Source organism: Anopheles darlingi, chromosome 2 (genome assembly GCF_943734745.1).
Source record: "Anopheles darlingi chromosome 2, idAnoDarlMG_H_01, whole genome shotgun sequence".
Taxonomy (NCBI): Eukaryota; Metazoa; Arthropoda; class Insecta; order Diptera; family Culicidae; genus Anopheles; species Anopheles darlingi.
Genome location: NC_064874.1, coordinates 16,559,086 through 16,584,166, shown reverse-complemented (window position 1 = coordinate 16,584,166; position 25,081 = coordinate 16,559,086). Strand labels below are relative to the sequence as shown.

At 50.3% G+C, this 25,081-nt stretch overlaps 2 protein-coding genes across 9 annotated transcripts in view; both read right to left on the bottom strand.

The window, feature by feature from the left end:
* LOC125948984 (1-phosphatidylinositol 4,5-bisphosphate phosphodiesterase) overlaps window positions 1-17,676 on the bottom strand; it is a 37,841-nt gene extending 20,165 nt beyond the window's left edge. For 4 of the 8 annotated variants that reach the window (XR_007468622.1, XR_007468623.1, XM_049675568.1 and 1 more), the window contains exons 1-2: window positions 16,438-17,676; window positions 15,284-16,310 (exon numbers count right to left, since the gene is read on the bottom strand). The gene's annotated coding sequence lies outside the window, so the exon portion shown is untranslated. Of the gene's footprint in view, window positions 1-1,119; window positions 1,312-1,354; window positions 2,222-15,283; window positions 16,357-16,437 lie in introns of those variants that run through there. The other 4 variants (XR_007468624.1, XR_007468625.1, XR_007468626.1 and 1 more) reach the window with 4 other exon arrangements.
* A 1,049-nt stretch (window positions 17,677-18,725) lies between these two features.
* On the bottom strand, window positions 18,726-24,778 carry LOC125948983 (uncharacterized). The gene is made up of 4 exons (XM_049675566.1): window positions 24,676-24,778; window positions 21,357-24,611; window positions 21,050-21,274; window positions 18,726-20,978 (listed from the first exon to the last, which is right to left on the bottom strand). Exons 2-4 carry the CDS (start codon window positions 24,588-24,590, stop codon window positions 19,065-19,067), a joined length of 5,373 nt encoding a protein of 1,790 aa, XP_049531523.1. The 5' UTR covers window positions 24,591-24,611; window positions 24,676-24,778; the 3' UTR covers window positions 18,726-19,064.
* Between the last annotated feature and the right edge of the window lie 303 nt (window positions 24,779-25,081).

Below are 25,081 nucleotides of genomic sequence, written 5' to 3'. Positions count from 1 at the left end.
AACGGCATCGTCGGGTTGGTCATGGATCGTCGTGAGAGTAATCGCCAGTTCAGAACATCAAATGATAACCATCAGCTACCGCATACTGTTGGTGGAGACTTAAAAGGCGACGAACGAGAACAGAAGCCCTCAAATCAAAGGAAATTGATTTGCCACTCGGCCAATCGCTCTCCTCGCTCCCCCTGTATTCAGTTCCCAACCGCATGCTGTCCGCATGCTTTCCGCGGTAAGGAAGGAAAGATGGATTTGATGAAGATGATGATGATGATGATGAGGAGAAGGAAGAGAATAAAAAGCAGCATGCATGGACATGGTGAACCTCTCGGGGAACTTTGGCCCATCATCACGGATTTAGCACCTCCGATCGAAACAAACTAATCAAAACTTTACACGCCCGCTCCCGGGGGCGAAGGCACTGCCCATCTCCATCCCCATGCAGCCAGCACAAAAGGGTCAATTGCTAACCAGGATTGGTCGATTGAAATCTCGACCTATTGCCATTGTCCGTCCGGCGATTCGTTCGCTCTCACAGCCAGTTGTTGGTACGAAAATAGATTACACCTGGCGGCATCTCATCACCATCGATAGTATGTTTGCTGGCTGAGCCCCATGTTGAATGTCCATATCCTTGTCCACTTTCTCTGTCTCTCCCTCGTTCTCTTTCTATCGAACGAACGGCACATCCGGCACAAAACTGACTGTTTTCAAGGATACTATGGGTAGCGGAAGGATAGGACACAGCGTTAGAGTGTATTCGGCTGTGGTTATGATGGAGCGCTAGTTGAGCGGAATTATGAGGTAATCGACTGGAGCAGAATTCGAACAAGACCGTCGAATGGTTAGCTTATTGGGAAAATTTAATATACCCCCATGATCGACTCCTCGGATGTTGAAGAGGACGGACCAACATTGAAGGTACCTCCTATGGTCCTAAGATTTCCCAGATGGAGAAAATATCTGGACTGGATTTGGCTGCATGTTAAGTGTTCCGGCCCATTAGGTGGCTTACAGTTACAGTACCTACAGCAGACACTGACTGCTTTGGAACAGAATACACGCGTCAGAACACACCGCAACAACTTCACTCTACTAGACCTCCGGCAACTCGAATGTAGATACCTTTGAAAGGGAAGAACAGGCTTCCCAACGCACCAGCGATAGAGAAAGGCTAGCACAACGGCAATACCCACGTACACCAGAAACCACTGCATAAGACCACCAGGAACCGCTCGCCAGTCCCAGTTCGCTTCTGCTCACTGACTTCCTTTCTCGTTGGAGTGTAAGCACTTGAACCTACGCGCGCGCGAGAGGGATTGTGACCCTCGATATCACTTCAATGACTGATCGGACTTACTACACACTTCTCCTGCAGACAGGCTAGGTTGGTCGTCTTCTTCCGTGGTCGACGGAGGTGGTTTTGGGTTTCGGCAAGTTTTTTGCTCGCGAGCCAGGAACCGTCTGCTGCCGTACTGACCGACGACCGGTGGTTTTGTGTGGCTGAAGGACCAATACGTTCCAACAAACGTCGGGACGGCGCAGGATGGAGGGGGGGGGGCTTTTCGTGGTGGCTGCGCGGAATGACACGACGAAGCCCAAAGGTGCATGTCTCTAGGGGGCGTAGGGGAGCTCGGGGAGGCTCTCAGCATAAGTGGTCGCGCGCGACTAGCTAAGAACCGAATGATGGCTCCAGTGGGAATGGTTGCAATCGGAGTCGGTAAACGGCACGGTGCGGCAGTGTTGTTACTGGCCTGGATTCAGGAGGAACAATATGCAGAATGTTGTCCGGCCTCCACAGTCCACAGTCCACACAAACAAAAGGGGCTACATAATCCCTGGCCTGCGTTCTCTGCGTTCTTGGATTCCTTTGGCACGGATACCACTCCCTGTGGCAGCGGCCAGTGTTTGGATTAGGGAAGCCATGTGTGTGTTGTTGCAGCGGAAAGGTTTCAGTTTCCGATGGGCAGGCGGCGATGGTCGAGTGTGTGTAGTCTTCATGTTTAGAACGTTTGACAGATCGAACGTGGCCTTCAATATGCTAATTAGAAAGGTATGTGGTGGTGGTGGTGAAACGCGATTGTGGTTTACATTTTTGTTAAACTGGAACTCACTTCACTAAAGCCCCCGAGTTCTCGATTTTGCCGCTACGGATAAAGCGAAAATCTCTGTTTATTAACTAAAGGTGCAGATAAACCAACACGAAATGAACAATTCAACAATTAGGCTTTGGTGCATGGTGCATCCTTCATTCAATCCATACACTACGTTGCACAGGGGCGTAGTATTTTAATTTTTTTTAAATTTGGACACTGGAAATGCGTACTCTGCAGCTATTGAGCAGATAGAACTGTTTGCTAACAACTCAGCCCCCAAGTTCTCGGATCCAAGTTACGTCGCAAGCACCGCCCAAGAAGGTATCGAACGAAACTTATACAATCTGAACTGCCGCCCAAAAATAGACCAACCATCCCTTGAGGCCCATGGACATGAAGAAATCATACAACAAGCGAGTGCATCTTTTAAAACCACTAACACGAAATCCTTGCTCAACCGGCACCGTTCAGACAGGAAGGAGTATCCTGCGCTGGACTGTATAAAAAACGTGGGGACCTGAATCACTAAACGAGCGGTCTGGCTCGGGGTACCGAGAAGTAACGAAAAGCAAAGTGTTCCAAACGGGTCTCCAACATTGGAACACGACGTGTGTGAATGCCAGCTAGCGAAAAAAAAAACAAGTCCGAAACAAAACAGAAACAACGGTAACACGCGCGCCGGTCCTGTGGAACCGGCAAGAAACATGGCGTGCGCGCCGGGGGAGACAATGTTACTCCTGAACGAAGACGTCCAAAGACGACGATGACGACGACGACGACGACGACAATGTCTTCGTTCGCGCTGGAGCCAAATCCGTTTACACCGTAACCTTCTCTAGGGTTCTCGTTCCGTAGTCGTTGTTACTCCTCTTTCTTTCTGTTGGTTTTTCGTATCGATTTTTGGCCACCCGGAAAGAGGGATGGGGGAGGGAGGTTTCCACTCCGCCCCGGTTGTTGTCGTTCGTCACACGGTGGAAAGTGCGACTACCGTGAGAGTTGCATCGCATCGGCACCAACCACGGGGCCATTGTGCTTAACTGCGGAACCGAAGATAAGCGGACGACTGTTGGTGCCACAGCCGTGTGTGAGAGAGAGAGTGTGGGTTTACGTCTCACTGTCCAGCCGCCTTTTGCTGGATGGATGATAGTAACATAATGCAGAACAACGTTCATTGGGTCCCGGTTTTAGCTCATCATCTGGATGGCCTTTTAGTGGATTAATTTCCGATTTACTGTAAACCACGGCAACCACTCCGTTGTCCCTTGCTTGCTCTCTTATATAAGTTATTGGTAGGCCGAGTAGTAGTGGATTTTCTCGTAGCATTTTCATTTGCATTGATTTCCCCAGCGAAATGCCTAGCCTGGCTACGCCCTGTGTATGTGTGAGCTGTTACGGAGTTGTTGAATCCTTGCCTCCTAAGGAATGTCTCACAATCGACTCGAGTCCACTGCTCGGAGTGCTAGAGTAACGAACATTGTAGGAAGAAGGAGCGAGGGCGCGAGCGCGCTCGAACGCCTGTACGATCATTCGCGATTGTCGATGTGAGTTTCCGCCCGCTCGGCAACTTCGCAAACGCAAACACAACAGCAGCAGCAGCAGCAGCAGCAGCAGCAGCAGCAGCGCCCACCGTAGTGTGGAATGTGGAATGTTCGAAATGATTTATTTATGCTGGCAGGCCCCATTTACTGCACCAACAACAACACTAGCGATCAACACCTTCACCATTACGATCATTGAAATCATCATCATCAACGGCATCGTTGCCGCGAATCATGCAAAGGGGAGTTGGATGGTGTGGCGGACGATAGCTGATAACACCCAGTGGCGAGGAAGGGAGAGAGAGAGACAAAAAGAAAGAGAGAAAGAAAGATGGTGGATTTGGTTTGAACTTAGGACATTAGCATCCAGCATTCCTCATCCACGCACGCGGTCTCCCCTCTGTTCCTCATTTAAATCACGTGTAGAGAAGCCAATAAACAGGCCATCGTGCGCCCCTATCCACGACCCACGAGGTTCAGCAGCGGAGGGTGGCCGAGTGAAGCGGAAGCGGAACGATCGCCAACGGCGAAATGGCGGCGAAAATGAACTGCGAAAAGTGGAGAATTCTTCTCGACAAATTTAGTTGCTGCTCCCGGTCCCGGTCTTCCTGTTTGGCTTTCGCGGGAGGGAGGGTTTCGTCTTTTTGTTTATTCGTCCCCGTCCGGTCCCTTCTTGCTTTCCTTCCTTCCTTGTTTTAGTTGCTTTTCCTTGGGACCCAGCGGAGCACAGATACGTACTACTGGTGATGCAGCTCGTTCTCTCGTCTACTGGCACCCTTCTACTTCGACGACTGCCTTAACCTAACCGGTCCGTTTTTCAATTCGCTCGCACGTTAATGATGTGTGGAGTAACAGTAAGCATCAGAGGAACTCGGTATGCACCCGACCCGGCTCGTAGCGTCTCGCAGAATTTAGAAACACAGCTTCGAACACAGCCGCACAGTCTTTTGTTCCCTTTGGTGGTCTGCTGCTGCTATCGAGATGCTTCGATGCTTGTCCCCAATGAGAAGTGATGGATTGATTTATTACCTTGTGATACCGACCCACCCTTAATATCAGAGTAAATCCTGGCCTAGCTCAACATAAACCCACTTATCCCTCTTGTCGAAGTGTAGACGGTGATGTCCAGCCACACATCCACAGATCTACTGCAAGAGCAATACTCGGTTTCGACGACTTCGAGCACCACCGTACGCTGCAGAGCACGCGGGTCAGGTCAGACCATTAGGCCAGATAGGATATGAAGCTCGCTAGCACGTGCACTTAACCTTACCGGCTGGCTGACCTTCGTACCGAGCCGGTGTAGTAGTCATGACCTACCGGTGCGCATACCTGAAGCGATTATGTATTTCGAGTTCCTAGTCCGAGCTCCAGCACAAAAGGATGTACGTGGGGAGGGTAAATAAATTTAATCAAGACATACACACACACACACACACACACACACACACACACGGCGCCATGGTTATACTACCGTACTCCAACGCAATATCGAGACATCATCAGTTGTGGAGCAGCCACAAGGAGGGATAATTGAAGGGCAAGTGGAGACACATCCTCCTTTTCTGCCATTCCAGAAGGTAGACTCATCATCGGGGACACTCGGGAATAATTGACTTGGCTGTAAGTGACACTGAGGATGCCGATTGCTACTGCGCTAAGGCCTGATCGGCGGCCAGTGATGCCTGTGTCAAGTCAGTCAATCAGAAGCAATCAATCCAATTCCGTGACACTGCACAGTGTGGCTGTAATCGAGCAGCATCAAGTATATGCACCAAGTCGGGGCCTGGGAACATTGTCCCTCCCTGTCAACCATTACTTATCATTGCTTGACGTCATAGCGAGAAACGGGCGCGTCCTTGACAATCCCAATGCACGAATCCAGCATCCAGTAATAGGCACAGCGAAGCCCAACCAGGATCGGAAATGGAGGTTAACACCGTCTCTGCTACTGCCCACAGCGAGAAAGGCATCATCCCGCCGGTTGCGTCACGGAGCACTAGTAGCAGCAGCAGCAGCAATAGGAAGGTACCTGTCAACTCAACCTTTCATACCGCGACCTGGCTTTCCTTTTCCCTCTTTGGTAGCAGCACCAGTCACCGTCTTACCGCAATCCATATGACGACGAGGCCCGTGCCGCCCCCTGGGCGAACTATGTTTGTGGGGATTTGATTGAATTTCTAAGAGTTTTGCAGGTCTCCAGCACGGCGTTCCGGTTTCCCTGTCAGAAGGCGAGAACGGTGACGTGCATTACGTGTGCCAGGCGTGCGAACACGTTATATGTGAGCCAGTGGCAGTGGGATAGGTTTAGGCTTTAGAACGTTGCACGTTTATCACCGGTTGGGGTTAGCGAGGCGAATTGATTTACCAGCCACCTTGCGATTGCAGCAGCAGCGTAGTGTCACCGCAAAACCACAACCCAATGTCGATTGTCAGTGCCAATGGCAATGGTATCTGGATACCGCGGAAGTGTACAGTGCCGTGTACTGGGCGGGCTGGCGCTGCCGGTTTCGGTCTTGCCGGTGGCCGATGTAAACGTGCGTCAATAAGCGTACGTCCTACGTATGTACCTTGCTGCAGCTCCTACCCAACCGGATCGACTTACAGAAAAACAACCTTCTCCGCATGTATTACTCTGGATGAAACTGGAGTGATGGTACTTGGCTCCACATTAAATCCGAAAGTGACGGAGAACTGGAAGAAGATGACGCGACGATCGCTGTAAGTCAGTCGGATATCGAACGAGGGTCCACACTATCGAAAATCCTGGCTCCGTTTTTATGGACTCTACTTTACCTCCATGGCATGATCGCTGCGAGTCCCACACTGTTCCTGAGGACTTTCCTCATGTTCGTACATTAGTATTCCATCTAGTTTGTAAAACGGACAGCAACAAAAACTGTCATGCCTTCTGCACATCACGTCACCGCGCGGTCTGCGGGCCAGCGGCCAGAGGAAAGTTTTGATAAAGCACTCCATTAGAGGCCTATTGCCGTCCGTTCTCGCCCCGTGAGTGCGACAAGCGCAACCTTTGTTTGCCAAGGTTCACCCCGCCGCGGTAACGCTCATCTCCTCGCTGATGATGAAGCTTCGTGAAAAATGCAAACCCATCCTTGACCCGGTTTCTGCAGGGTGCTCCTCTCCGTATTCGTCGGCAGTGCCACCGCGCGGTTGAAAGAGAAAATGAGCTTCACCATGGCGAGCCCCATGGAGAAGTGGAAAATAATAATAAAAAAAAACGAGAACACTCCGGTTGGAGGAAGGCGGAACGAACGGCCGGGCCGGGAAAACCTATTCAGCGATAGTAGCGCACCGACGGGGCAGGAAGGCGGCAGGCACGTTGTTGAAAGCACGAACCTCAAGGCGCAGAAGGAACTTGAGGGTCATGATCTCGCGCGCTCATTCCACACTAACCCACGAGGAAGCACAAGATGATGAAAAGGGGCACGGGTGGGGGGGAGGGGGGAGGCCACAAAGTAAACACCGGAAGAGGGAAATCGTTTTTCCGTCCCGCTTCCTTCCCCGACCTGGTGGATGCTGCTGCTGCTGGTGGTGACGACGGCAAAAGCATAGCGCGATTGAATCGGTGCAAAAACTCGGCGAAAGGAAAAGCAGGACCGCGATCTCAATTCCTTAAACCGCAGCAGGAAGTACCAGGCCAGCAGCAGTAGCAGCAGCAGCAGCAGCAGTGGCAGCTTGAGTAAATACCGCTCAGGCCGTTGTTGAAGTTCCTGGAGCTCCAGGAGGAGCTGGTACACCACACCACCAGCTACTACTGCTGCTAGTGTTTTCTGGATTTATTAAAAAAGTTTCCTGCTCCCCGTTGCAGCTACTTACACACACACGTCGCGTGTGCCTACACAGCATCCCCCCCCTTCTTGGATGATCCTCTGATGCCACCCAAAAACTTGCCACCAATGTTCAACCGCGCATCACCAGTGGTCGGTTCGGAGTGGCCGGAAATCGGAAACCGATTGTTTTGGCGCAGTGCAAAGAAGTTCGATCTCAAGGCCGGGTGGAGTGGGGACTACCTTTTCTAGGCGGTGAGAAAATGTCGTGCGTAGTTTGTCGCGTTGCTGATGATAAGAGGAAGGATGGATGAAGTCAGCTGGCAGTTTAATTAAAATCGAAACTCGCGTGAAGTGACGAGCGCTGTGCGCCTCGTCGTCGTCGTCGTCGCGTACGTCCGGTGTGCGTAGATTGCTTAAAAATGAAATGTGTCTTTGGTGTCCTACCTCTTCTTCGGTTCCGCCAGGCCAGAGTCATAGCATCGGGCCGGAGCAACCATCCGGCTCTGCCACTGGCATTCTTTCTTTCTCCCATCTTTCTTTTGTCAACCGCTTCAGTTTGGCTTAACACACATTGTGCGGCGACGGCAGTGTGTCGCAGGATCCTATTTTTAGGCCCGTCGGGCATCGTCAGTCACACCTCCGGCGATGGTGTACCGCTTGCCGGTCCCCATCTCTACACCTTCTTCTTATCATCATCATCGACATCATCATTATCGATAGCGTATGGTGTCGGTGGCGGTGGCGTGGTGTAAAAGGAAAGCTTTTCACCCTGCGACCCACAGATAATGATGGGCCGCCATGGGTCCAGGACCTCCTCCAGGTGAATCCGTACCATAATCGAAGCCCCCTCACCGGATGCCGGATGCCCGGATCGGATCGTTGCAGGATGACATATTTGTGTAACGCGTAGTTTCTGAGCCGCGCCCTCCGTCCTACAGATTAACGATCCAAGATACCTGGTAGCCCGGCGTTCTGCGTCCGATTCCAAGTTTGGATAGACCCAAGACACCGGCAAATCCTGTGTGTGGCTTGAGGGCGAAAAGGGTCCTTTGTGGTGCCTGTGGTGCCGCCATGATTCACCGGTCTTTGTGTGTGTGTGTGTGTCCGTAGTAGTTGCGCCTGAATACATGAATATGGTGATTTATGAGAGTTCCTTCCTTCGTTCCATATTTTTTCCTCCCCTTCTTTTGATCATGTTTGATTATGACTCCAGAGACACTACGCTCGCGGCCACAACACTAGACCGGGTTTTATGGGGAGGAGGAGTGGGTAGTTTTGAGCAGAGAGGGCGGCCATGGTCATGACCGAGCCAAGGTAACCAAAATGGATAATGATCGCTCATAAAAGACACGCGATGTGTATGTGTGGCTGGTTGCCTTCCATCCTTCCATCCAAGATGGCCACCGCACATATAATGACGATACTCGTGTGTAATTAATTTTCGAAATACCATCCCGCACCACAAAGAGAGAAATAGATAGAGAGAAAGAGAGAGAGCGAGCGAGAGAGAGAGAGAGAGAGAGAGAGAGAAGGGGGGGGGCGGTAGGACACGTTAACTGAAGACAAAATCCGCTATAAAATGCACTCGTGCATCTCCAACAAATGAAGCAATAAAACGCGCTCAATTAGAAAATGGCGCTGGCATGGTACACAGTAACAACAGGCCGCACTACCAACACTAGCAGCAGCAGCAGCAGCAGGAAATGTTTTTTTTTTTCTTACTGTTCCTGTCCCGACATACCCGGATTTGCCGTATTGCGATATTGCACCGTATGGATGCTCCCTTGATTGAGCCAGGAAATGTTTTCATTATTTTACCCTCCCGCCAGCGGTTGAGGCAGGAGTTTGGATGGCCTTGGCCACTGGCCAAACCCGGACCATCTTCCAGTGGAGGACGAGGTGCAGTGCACAGATACGGCTTACTGATGCAGCCGCGGTGCAGTCCGAAGTGGTGCGCGATGCAGGCATCTGGTTTACGAATGAGTGAAAATCGACTGCCCTCGAACGGGGCGAAAGAAAATAAAAGACAAAACACCGGCCAACACAGCAGCCGGCGAGAGAGGCAAAGGTATCGCTGGATGCAGCGAAATGTTTGAATTTGCTTTACAGAAAACGATCAGTAAACAGAGTTCCTCACCACGGAGGACCAACCGTTCCGTTCGCAAGCGGCTAGGAGGATGAAAGGTGTTATTTGGAGCATAATAATAATAGTAATAATAATAACAATAATAATAATAATAATAAATGTAGCAGCGTACAGTCCTTTAATTCCTTTTCGAATGGTGTTTTTCCACATATTTTGTAACTATGGAAAAACATCTCAGTGCGTAGTTTTGTAAAACTACGGGAAAGGATAAGACGGTTCTGATTCTACTTGTAGAGCTGAGCTATAAAATGGTTTCCTGCTAATAATGTGCCGGTCTAGACAATTGACAGGTTGTCGGCGAGGTATACCGGTAGTAGAATGGTCTAAGCAAGCTGCTAAATGTAGTAAGCTGTTTCGGGTAAGAGGTAAACTGACCATTACAATAAACCCATCCCACCACTGATAAATTGTGCAACTGAGAAAAACGCTGTTGAAACAACCGCAATGTTTGCAATCAATGCTCGAGCATATTCACTTTATTAAAAATCATTTAAAAATTGTCCCACAATAGGAATAACTAACGAAACTACTGACTTGTGTTGGTTTGTGCTTGAATAAGCAAGAACAAGGAAATGACAGACACAGCTTGCTTTGTGATGACATGGGTGTAGGATGATGGGTTGCTAAGTTCGAAGGTGCTTCTACCGAAAAGTTCCATACAATTTTTAGATTTTTTGTCACTGTTGTATCAACATTTTGATCACAAAATTCATTTCCTTGTATTCGTTTTTGGCCTGAATACCAGCGAATTATCGTACAAAATCACTATTCTTATGTGCACTTCGCCCAGCCGCTATTATAAGGCTCAATTAACTCTTTTATTTTCTCTCTTTCTCTCTCTCTGTTCTCGCAAAAAGCCTTAACCCTATATGAGGGCTCCAACGGTGAAGTGCCCTCCTGGCCCAATGTGAACACACCCTTTATGGACGTTCTCTCGTTTCATTCGCTTCTTCCGAGTGATCTTGACTGTGAAGAGTTTAGGGGTCCGGACAAATTCCGGCGGTACATCACCAACGCGTGGTTCGAAAGAATCCCGGGAATGGTCCCTAGAACCCACGGCGCCGTTTGTATATCATTTCGTTTTCATTCAAATTAATAAACTCTAGAGGTGTGCATGCAACACTCGCTGTGGGATACGTACGGTACTATCATCAACTCGACACTATTCGCCTTTACCCTTTCCTCTCCCCGCCCGAGGGGGCATTAGTGCTTGGACCTAGGCGCGTGCCGGAAAACACTTCCACATGGCCTTTTTCCTGTTTGCCATTTAGAAGGTGGCGAATGCAGAAGCACCGCAGGTTAGTCACACCCGACTGCGACTCTCAGGTGCACCTCAGCAACGACACCGAAGGAGTGCACCGAGTCCTTCTTGAGCTCTTGATTCTCGGGCTCGGTTCATCCATGTCCCACAAAAGCGTACGAAAAAGAGGCAACTCCCGGTCTAGCCGTGCTGGCTGGCTAGCTGTCCGGCTGGCGCTGGCTGCATGCATGCTGCCTCGGGAGAAGTTCCCGTGAACTCGTTAAATCCAACACCTCGAGCTGCTCCAGCAAACTAAGCGACCCGTGATACAATGAAAAGGGGGTATGTGTGTGTGTGTGGGTGTGGGTGACGGTGAGCTTCTATCTCACCCTCCGAGGGTTGAGGATCCTGTGATAAGAGGAGAAAAAAGAGTGAAAGGAAGCAAAAGAGTCGACGGTCCTTTTCTGGGTGAAAGAAGGAAATGGGGCTGCGGTTGATGTCATTAGGATCAGCATCCCATGCCTGTACAAGAAGCTTCAGCAGCACAGCACCCATGTCCTCCGGGCTATAAGGAGATGCAGGATCACTGCAGACTACTCATGAGTCGGAGTAGTGGCAGTAGGTGGTAGTGGTATCACTTCACACTCCTCTTCTCAACCGTTTTCCGCTACTGTGCTGGAGGGGAAGAGGAGCGGAGGGGACTTTTCCATAGACGAGAAGCGCTCGACGCTTTCTCTCCATAATTTATCCCTTTCAGATGGTAAAACGAATTTGCCCCGATGCCTGGTTCGTCCTCGTTTCTTTTTTCTCCAACCATCCAGCGTACGACGCGGGAAGCCCGTGCAGCCTATTAAATTAAACCTATAATAAGTGTGGTGCCATCGGACCATCGGTTGAGACCAATTACGGGTAGATATAATGCTAGGATCGTGAAAGTAGGAACATGATGGGCGTTACTTGAATATTGAAATGAATTCTATTCCATAATCAGTGCACTCCACCACCACAAACGTCTTCAAACTGAACAATACGGATTTAGTATTAGCTCTCAGCATTGATTCGTGCATCTAGCATCATTTGTATGTGATAATAAGCATTGAATTCGGCAGAGTTCGTGGATCAGGAGGATTCCTCTCAAACGTAGTGTCACAAATGGTTCGACAGGAAATGACAGAAAGTATCATAAGCAGCTTTAATTACCATTTGGAATCAAAACAAGGTAAGAGAGATATGATATAGCTTTTCATTATCGTTACTAAACATAGTTGGAAAATGCTAGTATGTCTTCTCGAGAAAGGATCGAGTTCAGCCTACTAGAATAAGCGTCCGAACTTCATAAAATCAAGCCGACATAGTAGCTCATGGCCTCCTTTTTTTAACTTGGTTCAAATGTACGTCCGGTACGTAGGTACCACATAATTGAACCAAAAATCATCATTACACGTTTTACGCAATCGTCAAAAGGGTCAACGAAGAACAGTGATTGAAAGCACAAGGTGATCTCGGATTGAAAGGTCGTCACATGCACCCAGACTAATAACGACTGTCATTTCTAACCGCAAAGACGCTTAGTTACATTGCCAAAGGTGGAATGGTATAGAAATCTCGGTTGGTAAGGTCGGTCGAACCTACAGTAGGAAGTAAAAAAAGGCGATAAAGAAAAAATCATGCATACCAATGCCTTAACCACAAATTACAGACCTTCTTCTACTCCGGTAGCTCTCCTCCTCAAGAGCACATCGCGTGAGAATGGATACACTTGACCCTCGTGAGCGTTACAAAAGCATTCCAAAGCGTCCAAGATCCATGTGCCGCAATAGTTTTCAACCGGTCCAGGTTTCGAGTGGAGCAAATGATTCCAACAAATAAATAAAAAATACATCTTTTCATCGGTCCATGATCGCCAAATCCCGGAAGACGCAAACGTCATTGCTCCATGCTTTTCTTTTTATATCAGCCCGGGTATCGGTTGAGCTGGAATTAGCACCTATTACTCTCTAGGTTGTTTTTCTTCTCGCGCATCACACACGTGGACTCGTGTCCGAGCGTCTGAGGAAGCCGCACCCGCCGCAAATATGTATATTGACCGCTCACAATCTGTTAGCATCAATGAACGTGATTAGCACGACCGCAATGCCATCGTCGTCTGCCCCCTCGCTCCTCTACCTTAACCGATGGTTTCCGTTATTGAGACATTTTCTGTGACTGTACGTGGCCACAAGTAGTGCCGTGCGCATGCAAAGCATCTGTGACATAATTCAATTCCATTTAGCATATCTATCCCGCACGCCTGCCACGACACAAACGAGCTTAATTGGAACCCGTACCGCACCGCACTAGGATGACGGGTGGAGGCGACCGTAAAGCGATCGCGAACTGTTTACATTAATTGCCCTCGACCGAGGTCACGCGAGGCACGCCAATCTGTCCGCGCACGCCGGACGATTCTGTCTTCCCCCCGCCGCTGGGGCACTATACACAACCACAGTACCGAGGCGGCGGCAATTGAAGTAAACAGATTGATTCGTAATAAATCCACAGCACGCTACCACATTTTGCCATATATTTTAACACCTTTTGCAGGAAGCCACCGAAGATGGACGCGTTTATCATTAACCGGTGACCTCTAAGCAGTACTAATTATGCGCTTTGCCTCACGTTCGTGTCGCTTTGATTAGCTTCGATTGACGATCGAGAGTCATTAGAGCGGATCGCTTTTAATGATCCGAACCGAATCGAAACGAGCGTGATCACATGCAAAAGAGGCTACCTATAGATCGGTTTGGGTAAGTTTGGGTCTCGACACAAGCTGCGCAGTCGTAGCTGATAGAGCTGGAACGTTTGCGGTTCGAGATACGCACCAGGAGATCGCCTGTGCACAATCTGCTGCTGCTGCTGCTGCTGCTGCTGCTGCTGCTGCTGCTGCTGCTGCTGCTGCTGCCGCGTGCCCATACTAACATCTTATCATTTGCGATTGCAGCTGGCTGACTCTTTGCCTCCGCTTTTTCGCTCTCATCCAACTCCTCCTCTGCTTTCGCGTTCGCGATGGAGTAATTGGATCGAATTACTTAATTTGACAGCGACGTCCATAAACGATGAGGCCGCTGGTACAACGTGGTAGTTGCTGATGGTGATTTCGCGTCTTCCATTTCGTAGCACTAGCTGCTACTGTTAGTGCGTAACAGAGATGAGGCGCAATGGCGGTCATATCTGTCTACGCATGTCGACTCGGTCGCTACCACACGAAAGACGCGAGATTGAGGATTTTATTGGGCGTAAGTGACAATCTTATGTGTCGTATTCGCGCCGAATCGTGGTACCCACTTCTTATACTAGTACTCAATTGATAAAAAACGAAACCCCAAAGCGAACGTATGAAGTCACCACCGGCCAGCCAGAGCGCACCGAACGGCCTCGACCGAGTAAACAGATGAATCATCATTGGCACAGTGTAGCATAGCCAAGCATTACCACCCACCCCAGCACATAATTTCGAGACCAATACTAGGCACCATAGAGGCGCGTTTTGTTAGAAAAGCAACAAAAAAAAAACAAAACGAAGCGAAGGAAAACTTCAAACGTATGCCTCTACTTCCGTCTTCTTAAAGCCAGATAAAAATAAATACTGGAGGTGGGCGGCTTCCGAGTGAGCCATCGTCTGCACAATGAGACCCCACTGTGTAGAGCGTTATCATCCGCGTTTGGAGCAAACACCTGTGCGCATCCTACGGAGGCACGCATCGTTGCGCGGTGACGACGGTGGCGGCGGCTGCTACGATCGGTAGCCGCCGAACCGGGTGACAGTTGGTCGGGGTTTGGCGGGGCTTCGGTGTTGTGTTAAGTAAACATCCCGGGAGTCCGACCTGCATCCCGCTCATGCCCTCATCCGGGACGAAAGACCGGAGCTTTTTGTTTGTTTTATAGCGATGGCGCGGCCACGGCACCAGGCAGTCGAGGGTTGGGTAAACGGATTTGCAGGGGCAGCAACCGGGTGTTTCATACCGTGCGCGGTCATACAGATGAACACCTCTACCATCCTCCAACCTTATCTGGTTAAAGAATGCCACCGTTTGGCAAACGAAACGTTCTAATAACGCACTAATGTACTGTTCCTTCGGCGATTCCTCGAGGTATCCGGCAGTGCGGTCGGGAACTCCACGTTTAGAAGCATTCCCAGTGTTTAGCACCAGGAAATCGAAACGATGTCGTTGGTCACCATTCCCCATTTTCGGATGATCTGTGGAGTTGCCCTGTGCTGGTCGTGCAAATAGTACTTGTCTAATCCTAGTAGCCACCTTGCAAGTGGTAGTTCTGACATCTGACAGCTGCTCTCAGCGGGACGGCGGCATCTTGTCGTCGCGTTCGCGCCCCGCAAAAAACGCGGTACAAATATTTCATCGATTTCTACGAACCCGGGCACGAACAGGCACGAAATACGTAAATTCGGGGGATGAAAAATGGTTTTAACGTAAACTCACCCGCCAGAAACCGGCACCGTTATGTTAGTTAACGAACTGTTGTTGAAACGCGCAGCGCGTCGTTGCTGACCCAAAGCGAAACACACACACAAACGCAGCACATTTTGCGGAAACTTCGACCGAAGCGTTGCGGGTGACGGGAGATATTGAAGAATTAATGAATGGGGCGCTGCTAGACTGGGCTAAGGGCACCCCTTTCTGGCCACTCACTCTGGCAGGCTGGCGAAAAGGACACTTCCCGAGTTTCTTCTTATGTTTCTTCTTCTGCTGCTGCTGCTTTTTCTTGTTTCAGAACACAAATACAACGACTTTCACTCCCCGTACTTTTCCTGGCACGCAACGGTATCGCGGGATCGTGGATTTAACAATCTTTCTTCCTTCTCCCGGTACTAGCAACAACAACACGGAACATCACACGACGCACGGTGGTCACGACGTCCACTAACACCGTAAAGGCAAGAACTCGCACTTACTTACGCACCGCCTACTACTTACTGCTGGCTACTAACCGCTACTGCTGTATTTGTGCGCCCGCGTTTTTTTGTTATTATTTTTGTTCGATTACTCCCGTCGTCGCTGCCGCCGTCGTCTTCGAGTGGAAAACCCACGAAAATGCGGCTCAGCAACACGCTTGGCTCACTTCGATGATCGATCAACAAGAATGCGCGATCACCCGATTCGACTCGACTTGACACACACAAACAGCACGACTGGGGAGCACAGAAGCTGGATGTAACTGCTGCTGCTGCTGCTGCTGCCGCTATCGCGAGCGATGCTGTTCTTTGCAGCAGCGCAGGTTGCTCTGTGCTGTTCGACGTTGGCCATCTATCGAGCTGACAGCCGCGATTTCCCAGCCACCCCCAGCTGGCGGCTGTATTCCGGTACCTTCTCCGTCTGTTCGTTGTCGTTGTAGTCGTAGTCGTCGTCGCCGTCGTCGTTGTGTTTAGCAAATTTTCCTCTCAAACTCTCCGGGCCTCAACACGGTGATGATGGGGTTCGTAAGCGCCGTGTTCTCATGCAGTAAGCCCTTGCACGTGAGAGATGAGAAATGTTGAATGAGAAAATGAATGTTTCTGAAAAATCGGTGAGAAAATGCCATCGCTCTCTCACTCTCGCTCTCTCTCTCTCTATCTGGCTCCCGCGTGCGCTCTCACCTTTAGCCTTCTCTGCTTTCGCGACAAACGCGCCGCGCGAATCGAGGAAATCCCCGGAGCGCCACACACAGCGCGCTTGTAGAAGACGCCTGGAGGGGACCGATGGCCTGGTGGGATGGAAATTGGACGCGCGATTCACACCAAACTTAACACGATCCCATCCTCCCTACCGGGCACGCACGCACACCATTTCACGAACGACGTGCCACCCTTGGGGTGGTTGCACAAAATCAGGAAGTTTTCCACGACCACGTCTCGGCACTGTGCCACCCTATCCGATCCGATAGGGCTGGCAAATCACAACGACGAAGAATATCTTGCTCCAGCCAACATTAGAACGTTTACACAGTTGGCGACGACGACGCTGCTGCTGGTGGTTTGGTTGCCAGAGGCCCCTCGCCACTCAACGCCTGCTTTGCTCTTTGCTGCTGCTGCTGCTCCACCGTTGTCGGCCGTTATCGTTTCACGGGGCCCGCGCACGCCCTTTTCGCTCGTGCGATGTCTTGGCCGCCACCGCCGTCACCACCGTAGCCTTGGCCGATAGGTCGGTCGTAGGTGGCTGGCTGACTGGCTGGGTGTTTTCAAGCGTTGTATGGGGGCACAACGCCACACATCGAACGCGGCGGAAAACTCCCGAAAACGAAACGAAATTAAAGAACACAGACACACGCCCCGGAACACTATCACCGCACTCGAGCCATCCCACACATTGGCCTTTACAGGAACACCTACTACTACTGCTGCCCTTCTGGTGCACTACTGACGACTTCTTGTTCCTTCCTCGGCAACTATGCGGAACCGGAAGAAAGGATAAGGATTCCCACCGAATCGAACCAAGAATTCAAATGGACCGTCACTACGGCACAGGTTTAATGCACGTTCCCTTAGCACTGATAGGTGGCGGCAGCAGCACTGCGATAGTGGCTGGGACCAGTGCCGCCTTCACGAGATTCGCTAAGGTCCACCATCGCCAAGCGTTTATCTGTTCCTGGCTGCTGGGAGGTGCGTTTTGCTTGGGGATCACGCACACGGTCTTTTTGGGGCGAGCAAGAATTTTCGGATCTCTCTCGTTTTCTCGTGAGCGTGGTGCGTTCCACGCTCTCGCGATTTCGCGTTCAAATGATAACGATGAACTCCCCCTCCCCCGTGGCTGATTGTGGAGTCAATGGGACCGCATGACCGGGCGGTCTCGCGGTCCTTCTGATAAGAGGTTACTTTTCTCTGAAAAAAGCGCGCACCCATCAGCGGATAATGTAGAACCTAAAATAGGGAAGGCGTGTATCATGATGTCCAACGCTTGGGAGAGCTGCAGTCTAGCCACACATTGCGGCAATCAAATTGCAGCTTGCAAACTACTTCGACTAGTGCAGAAACAAGGATCCATGGACAGAAACCAACGATCAATGCCGTGCAGTTTGAACGAGCGATTCGCGAGCGAAAGGTTGCTGCTGCCGCGACCCCAAAAACACACTCGGTCGTCGTATTATCGGAAATTGTAAAATTTATGAGTTGCCTCTCGAGTAGCGGGGACCTTGGACGAAGGTGAGCACACGCGAGGCAGAAGGCAGCAGGAACACCGTGGGGTTGCGGATTTGTTCGTTCGTGTGTTTTGGAAGAAAATAGAACTGTTCGTTCGTCGGTGGGTTGGTCGGTTGGTCTGGGTTAACGGACGACGGAGTGATTCACGTTTCATGAGAAAATAGGGGGGGAAGGAGGGAAGGGAGACGCGGGGACCCATTTGCTGCCACTTGCAAGGTCGTTCCGGTACAACAAACTGCCCGTTAGCGAACGCGCGTGCCGTCCCCAGTACGTTTTTTAACACTCCAAAGTTGCGTTTTAGTTGCAGTGTATACGTAAAAGCTTAAATTCGCTGTCCAACCCGAGATTTCGCGAAGGTTGATCGAAAATACACGGAAAATACACGTAAAACAGCACCATACCCAAAACCGGTAAACAAACTACCACTGCGTTACGTTACGTTACTATTTTCCGTTACGAACAAACCCGTTAAGCCTTCCACACACAGCACGCGTTGCTTGCGGCAGCTGCGACCAGGCACGTTCAGACCGCGGCCGACCCATCAAGCAATGGTGTTATGAGTACGGTGTTGCACAAAGTCTAAAATAACTGTTTTACTATAAAGCAAAATTTATGATGGAAATATTAAAGCTTATTTCATTTATGTTAACAAGCAGCTTTTTGGTTATCCTATTCCAGATGCTTTTCCATATCTCAAGAAGGAGGAGCTAAAAAAAGATTTTTTCTTGTGTTGGGATCATCATTCTATTGCTTCTTTTGCTGAAATAACGGGCTTAAAACAAGAAGAATACATATTTCCTGCAGTAAAATAACCCCTGGTTTGTCTGGTGTCAATGAATTATGGCAGGTGATTGATTATTTTAAATTTATTCTATAGAACTAACAGCATTCACATTCAAACTCTCCAACTCCAACTTGAATCAATTTTTTCTTGAAATAAAATCTCTATGCGGCTAGCGTCACAAATCCATTACCGGAAAAAAATCTACCTTTGTATATTGCTCTAGCAAAAAAGAAAAAAAAAACTCCAGCAGGAACACTAGCATATCTCCGACATATCGAACCACCGTCCAGTTCTCCGCCAACGATCACAAATTAATACGTTTTCTGCGCTGCCTAGTACGCTTGGCAATATTCTCTTGCGACGGTACACCAGTACTCTCTCTTCTCGTATCATCCAGCACGATCACCTCCACCGGAGCAGCGGCAACGGTGGCTGCCAGCTGTGGTGTAGGAGATGCCACTCTTGGTGTACCTACACGGCGGGCCCTAGTGGTTCTCTGTTCGCTTGCCGTGATCGCACTGGGTGCATTGCTGGAGCTCGAGGTAGATGATGTTTTCGTTTTCTTCAAATCCGATCGCTCTCGCTGTGGACTGGACCCATCGAATTGAAGCCGAACTTTGGTCATTCGCATTGCCGGTTTTCGCTTTACAGCCGTGGCCGATGAGGAGGAGCCTTGAGGATCTACTCGTCGTCTAGTCGCCGTCATGGGGGTGCCACCGTGAGCCTCATTTCTTCGTGCGGAGTACGATTTCAGGGACAGTGCTGAATTAGATACGGATGGTGTCGATCGGGAATCGACGAAGCTTGCCTCTACCACATCGTGGACGCTCTCATCCGAGTCATCCAGCACGACAATGACGCTCGAACTATCGTGATCTTCTTGCTTTGGACCAACAGTTTCCACGGTCCTCTTCCTTCCCAGGACAAGCACATCTCGAAACGACCTATTCAACGAGGGACTATCAATCGCCGAGTTGATGGGTGACGCTTCTTTTGCTTTTACTGGTGTCGCTGGAGTACTGGCCGCTTCATCAGGTGTGGGATGATCGCACGGATATCGATTCGATTTGGTGCCCGAGCTGGGTAATTTCGAATTGGCCACAATGTGTGACATCGGCACCACAGATTTAGCGAAACTACTGTCCATCACCACGTCCACTCGTTCTGTTGCTTTTGCTGCTCCGGAGGACAGTGTGGTTAGCTGATCAAAGGGTGAGGCGGAGCTGGTCTCAATTCGTGTTCTCTTCTGTCGTCCATTGGCACGTCGTTCCGTCGCTGGTGCTGGCGGTGGTGAATCGACGAATATGTTAACCGTCTTTGGTTTGCGAGCGGAAGCCGTGGTAAGGGGTGCGGTAACTCGATCCTCCACACCACTAGCATGCCTTTGCTGATGCCGACGGGAAGCAGCCTGCCGCAGCAGCTCATTAACACGATCCACCGTCTTTGGTAGACCACGGGATGCCACCGAATGCGGCTTGCTAACGGGTGTTCGCAGCTGCAGCTTATCGAACTCCGCACCTAGATTACGTACATCGGTGGAAGCCGAAGCTTTGCGTGAGGCCAAAAAGTCACCATAGCTCATCCTCGATTTAGCAGAAGATCGTTTTCTGGCCTCTTTATCGGGTCGCCAACCCTCGAGCATCGATTGTGCTAAGTGTTGGTTGAACCGAAGGTCCTCTAGCAGCGCCTCGTCGACGATCAAACGTGGTATGCCCACCCATAAGGAAACGGCACGTTCGTAAACCGGCACTACGGAAGCCCAGTTGCCCTGCCGCTCTTCAAACTGTGCCCGATGAAGCATCGTACGCATGACGTCCTTTGCCAGTTCCGAGCGATATCCGGCCGTACACCACAACTCCTTGGAGGAGCTGGGTTCGATTGGTGGCTGTTGAGCCAGTGCTTGTCGTACCCGCGGTTCCATCACCTTGAGCCAATGATCGGTAATGGCTTGGTAGTAGTGCCCGATCTGTGCCACCGGTCGCTGTCCATTGAGCACCGCGTATCGAGCCGCGAGGGCCGCCGTTCGGAAGGCCATCCATTTGTGCAACGTTGACTGACAGTAGGGACAACCACAGGTAGGCTCGTGGTCAAACATTAAATATTTTTCAATCGGCATTTCGACCCTTTGCTGCAGTTCCTCCTGTCCTGCCGATAATCCGTCGCTATCTTGCAATGTGACACCCGTGAACGCTTGCCTGCGACCTTCGACAGTAAGTGGCTAAGTAGTAGGACAGATAGGAAGATCTCAGAAATTGCTGCTACATTGGTTTCGTTGTCTCTAACACTTACCAGGCTGCTTTCGGTTGAAGATTCTTTCGCAATCTTTCGTACTCCATCGATTTCATCTTGCACGGCACCAAAAACAGATGCAGCCGATGGTAGCATTGACCACACACGATTCGTCTCGTCGCTCAGGCCAGTGGCCACCTGTCCTGGGGCTGGTTTGATCCGATACTGAGCTACCGATCCGATCGTGCGGTGCATTAGCAAACGATTCAGAATTCCAACGGCCATCTGTAATATGCGGAAACAAATGAATGGTCGTGAACAAGATTCACGCTTCCATCACCGCTAGCCAGCAGCAACCGTGACATACCTCACTGCGGTCTACCTTCTGCATATCGGCACTAACATTGCCGTAAAGCAGTAGAATCTGTAGCACCCGCAAACCGGCACCACGTTTGATGGTATACTTCAGCATCTGCTCGATGTATCCCTCGATGTAGGATCCAATTTCGTACCGGACCAACAGATATTGCAGCACGGCCACCGTTGTCTCAATGGTAGCGAGCGAAAGTGTTAGCAGCTGCTCCCGGCAGACCTTCTGCAGATCGTTGAAATTGGTAACCATCAGCTTCACGAAGGCTACCGGTGGAACGGACGCAGGAAACGGTAAACCCGACTCCGTCGCTAACCGAAACAGGATCTGTGCCGTGCGACCCTTTAGCAGCTGATGGTTACCATCGGATAGTTCCGCTCGATCAACCCACTTGTCCGCGAGTGCAAGCGTACGCCGGATCAATTTCAGTGCGCTCTCAAGCCCCTTCCTGCTGCTACTCGATCCCCTATAAATGGCCAGCGCTAGGCAGAGATTGAGCAACGGAAAGCGACGCGATTCGGGTACAGCCGACGTTGTCGGTTCCTCTCCCGGAGAAGGATCGTGGCAGCAGCGTTGCAGTAATTCCATGGCACGCTGCGCCAAGGCTGGTAACGTCGAAAGATCTCCACCGGCATGTGCTGGCCATTGATCAGTATCGCTGTAAAACACCGGCAAACACTCCGCCGCCACGTGGTGTTGCTCGAGCAGAAACCCTAGCGCGGCGCACTGATCGTATGGTTTTTCAGCCCGGCGCTGGCTGATCAATAGCAAACCCAGCAGCTGAAGTTCAACCGCCCGATGAGGATAGTAGTTCAGTTGACAGTACCGAGCCGTACTGTCGAGCAAGGAGGTGACGTACATGAGGGAAGGAAGCAATGCGAGGATCGGTGACCGGAACCCTTCGACACACATTAGCCTCATCATCGCCGAGAAGTGGTGCCGGAGCGCATCCAGTTGCTCCAGTGTCTGCGTTTCACAATCCAGCTGGTTTGCGAGCAGTATCCGTTCGTCCAGCTGTCCATTACGCAGATGTTCTCGCTCCAACGGTATCTCGCGCAGCCGGTTCTTGGAGGTTTGGTTAAGATACCAAAACCGGTGGTAGCTTATGATGGCAAACGATGCCTCGCGCTTGATCTGTTCCGAAACGGTGCTCGGGTTGTGGCTTTGCAGACCGGCCCATAACTCGTTGATTTGCCGTGCTGGCAGCTTCTCCCATTCTTGTTCACTGAGCGAGTAGAGCGCCATACCGAACGTGAGGCAATGCTGACGCACATTGCCCAGCATGCTCAGCTGCTGGAAATAACTGGTCAGCGTGGGAGCTGTTTTGAACTTGGCCACGAATGCCATTTCCTGTGTGATGATCGTTATTTTTTCATTGGTTGAGGGCTCGCTGGCAAAAGTGAATCCGAACCGATCGTAGTGCTCCTGGGAGTACATTTGCACTACGGTGAGCGATCGTACCGGATCATCGGTGGGGGCTTTTCCTTGGAAGAAGAATATCGCTCGCAGCACGTCGTTGATCGCATCGATGCCAGCGATGTTGCTGGCTTCGTCGGTAGGCATTTCCCATTTGTTGTCACGAATGGTAAGCAGCAACTTTAGCAACTGGATGCTTAGGTTAGACCAAACGAATGCCGGACTCGTGGACATACAGCCCTCGAGTAATCGAAGCAGTTTAAACTCGGATAGAAAATCGAATCGTTCCGTGCTGTTCAGCTCGATAAACCATTTCGTTAGTGTGATCAATTCCTTTCTCTCGTTCTCGTAGCTATCATCATCGGTTTCTGTTGCGGCCTGACGTAAACTTTGCATTGCGTGTTTCACATACACCACCGCTTGGCGTGCGGTAGAGTGTAGTAGCGAACGCTTGAGGTCACAATCCAATTCTTTCAGCAGCGTCACCTTCCGTTGGAACACCTCACAGACCCGAGAAATGGTGTAGCTGGTAGCGGGGGTCTGCTGTACCGGTGACCGTGTACGATCCGTTGCTGCTCCCTTCATCTGATTAATACTGATGATGATCAAAATCGTTAGCAATCGATCGGCCAGATGACGCCGGATTTGGGAGCAGTTGCGACACAGGGATTGTTGCTCCTGCCGGGAAGGACAGTGGCGCACGAAGGGTAACAACCTTTCGACTAGTTCGATCATAGCCGCGGCTAGCTTCAGATCGGCGACCAGTTCTGAACCCATGCTGTTTAGATGCGAAAAGCTGTTCATGGCAGTGAGAATAATCACCTTCATTACCAGCTTATCGGAGGGAGCGATGGTATACAAGGTGCGAGCTGTCGTAGCGAGGGTCGCATACTGGTACACCGTAGGACGGTCGCTGCGTACAAGCTTTACCGTTTGCTGCACCATTTGGCCAATGGTGGCGTATGGTTCCTCCTTTAACGTCTGGAAGAGGTTGAAAAACTCCCCATATCTCAGGTACTCTGGTTCGCTTTCGCAGAAAGCTAGTATTCTCTCAACGTACTCCAAGCCATCCTCGAACAGGGCAATCAGCTCCGGCTTGTCGAGTCGAACCGTTGTGCTCATCGTTTCCATCACAGTACGAAACAGCTGCTCCGCCTTGGTGCGATCGTAGGCAAAAAAGCGGTTCAGAATCACCATACTGGTACTGAACACTTCCCGGAAGTAGTCCAAGACTACCGTCCGTACTTGCCCATCGGTGTTCGATCCGTGTGTGCCGGCTGCTTGGATTAGAAGTTTGCGCTGTAGCTCAATTACAACATCGCAGGCGGCCGCACCGTACAGTGCACGGTCGGTGGCCTCTTGCAGAGCGGGCAGATTCGAAAGAGCAATGCGCTTGACTCGTTGGAATAGTACCACCTCCTTCTCTGTTATCTCGAACTGTGCCATTAACGTTATGAGCAGGACCTGGGCGCGCTGCTTGCCGTTAAGCTTTAAAATTCCATTATACAGCATCTTAATACAGTAAACACGTAGTTGTGCCGGTGCGTTTCGAGAGTTTTCGAGAAAACTCTCGGCAAGCTTAAAGCAAGCCTTCCAGGGGCTCGTTTCCACGGCAGTCGCTGGCTCTTGGCGGACTAGCCAATCGATCAAATCTTTGGCGAGGTGTGCGAGGCAGATGTATTCATTCGCATGGCCCTTGAAATCATCCGCCAATCGTTGCATTTGTGCGAGTGTCTTCTTGAATGAGGCCCGATCGGATTGCTCGAGTCCGAGACGCAATTTGCTAATCTGTTCTTCAAACTTTGGTAGTTCCATCTTGTCCGGCGTGGTCCACGGCTTGAAGCGAAAGAAAAGGCTCGTGATGCATCGAAACCTTTGGGGGTGGGATAGTTTTACTTACCTCGAAATGAACAGAATACTTCCTTTTTTCATTCAAGGCACCATTTAACGCAGTACGACTATATATATTGCAAATATTTACCGAAAAGCACTCCGATGCGCACCCGGATTACAGTTGCAGACGATTACGCGCTTCTTCCAAGCAGCTGGAAGAAGCGGAGCGTTCGTTTAGCCAGCGACAATTCAAAACTTGAAATGCAAGTAGCTCATTCCACAGTGATGTACAAAAATGCAACACATTTGCAACTAAAAAAAATGGAACAATCATGTTTCCGTATTTATGCTTCTTGTTTGAGATAACTCTATTTTTCGGATTTTCATTTGTATTTGCTACAGATATTCGCATCAAAAGAGAAATAATAATTAAATCCCGTAACTGAGCTACTCGAACATAAAAAATGAGCTAA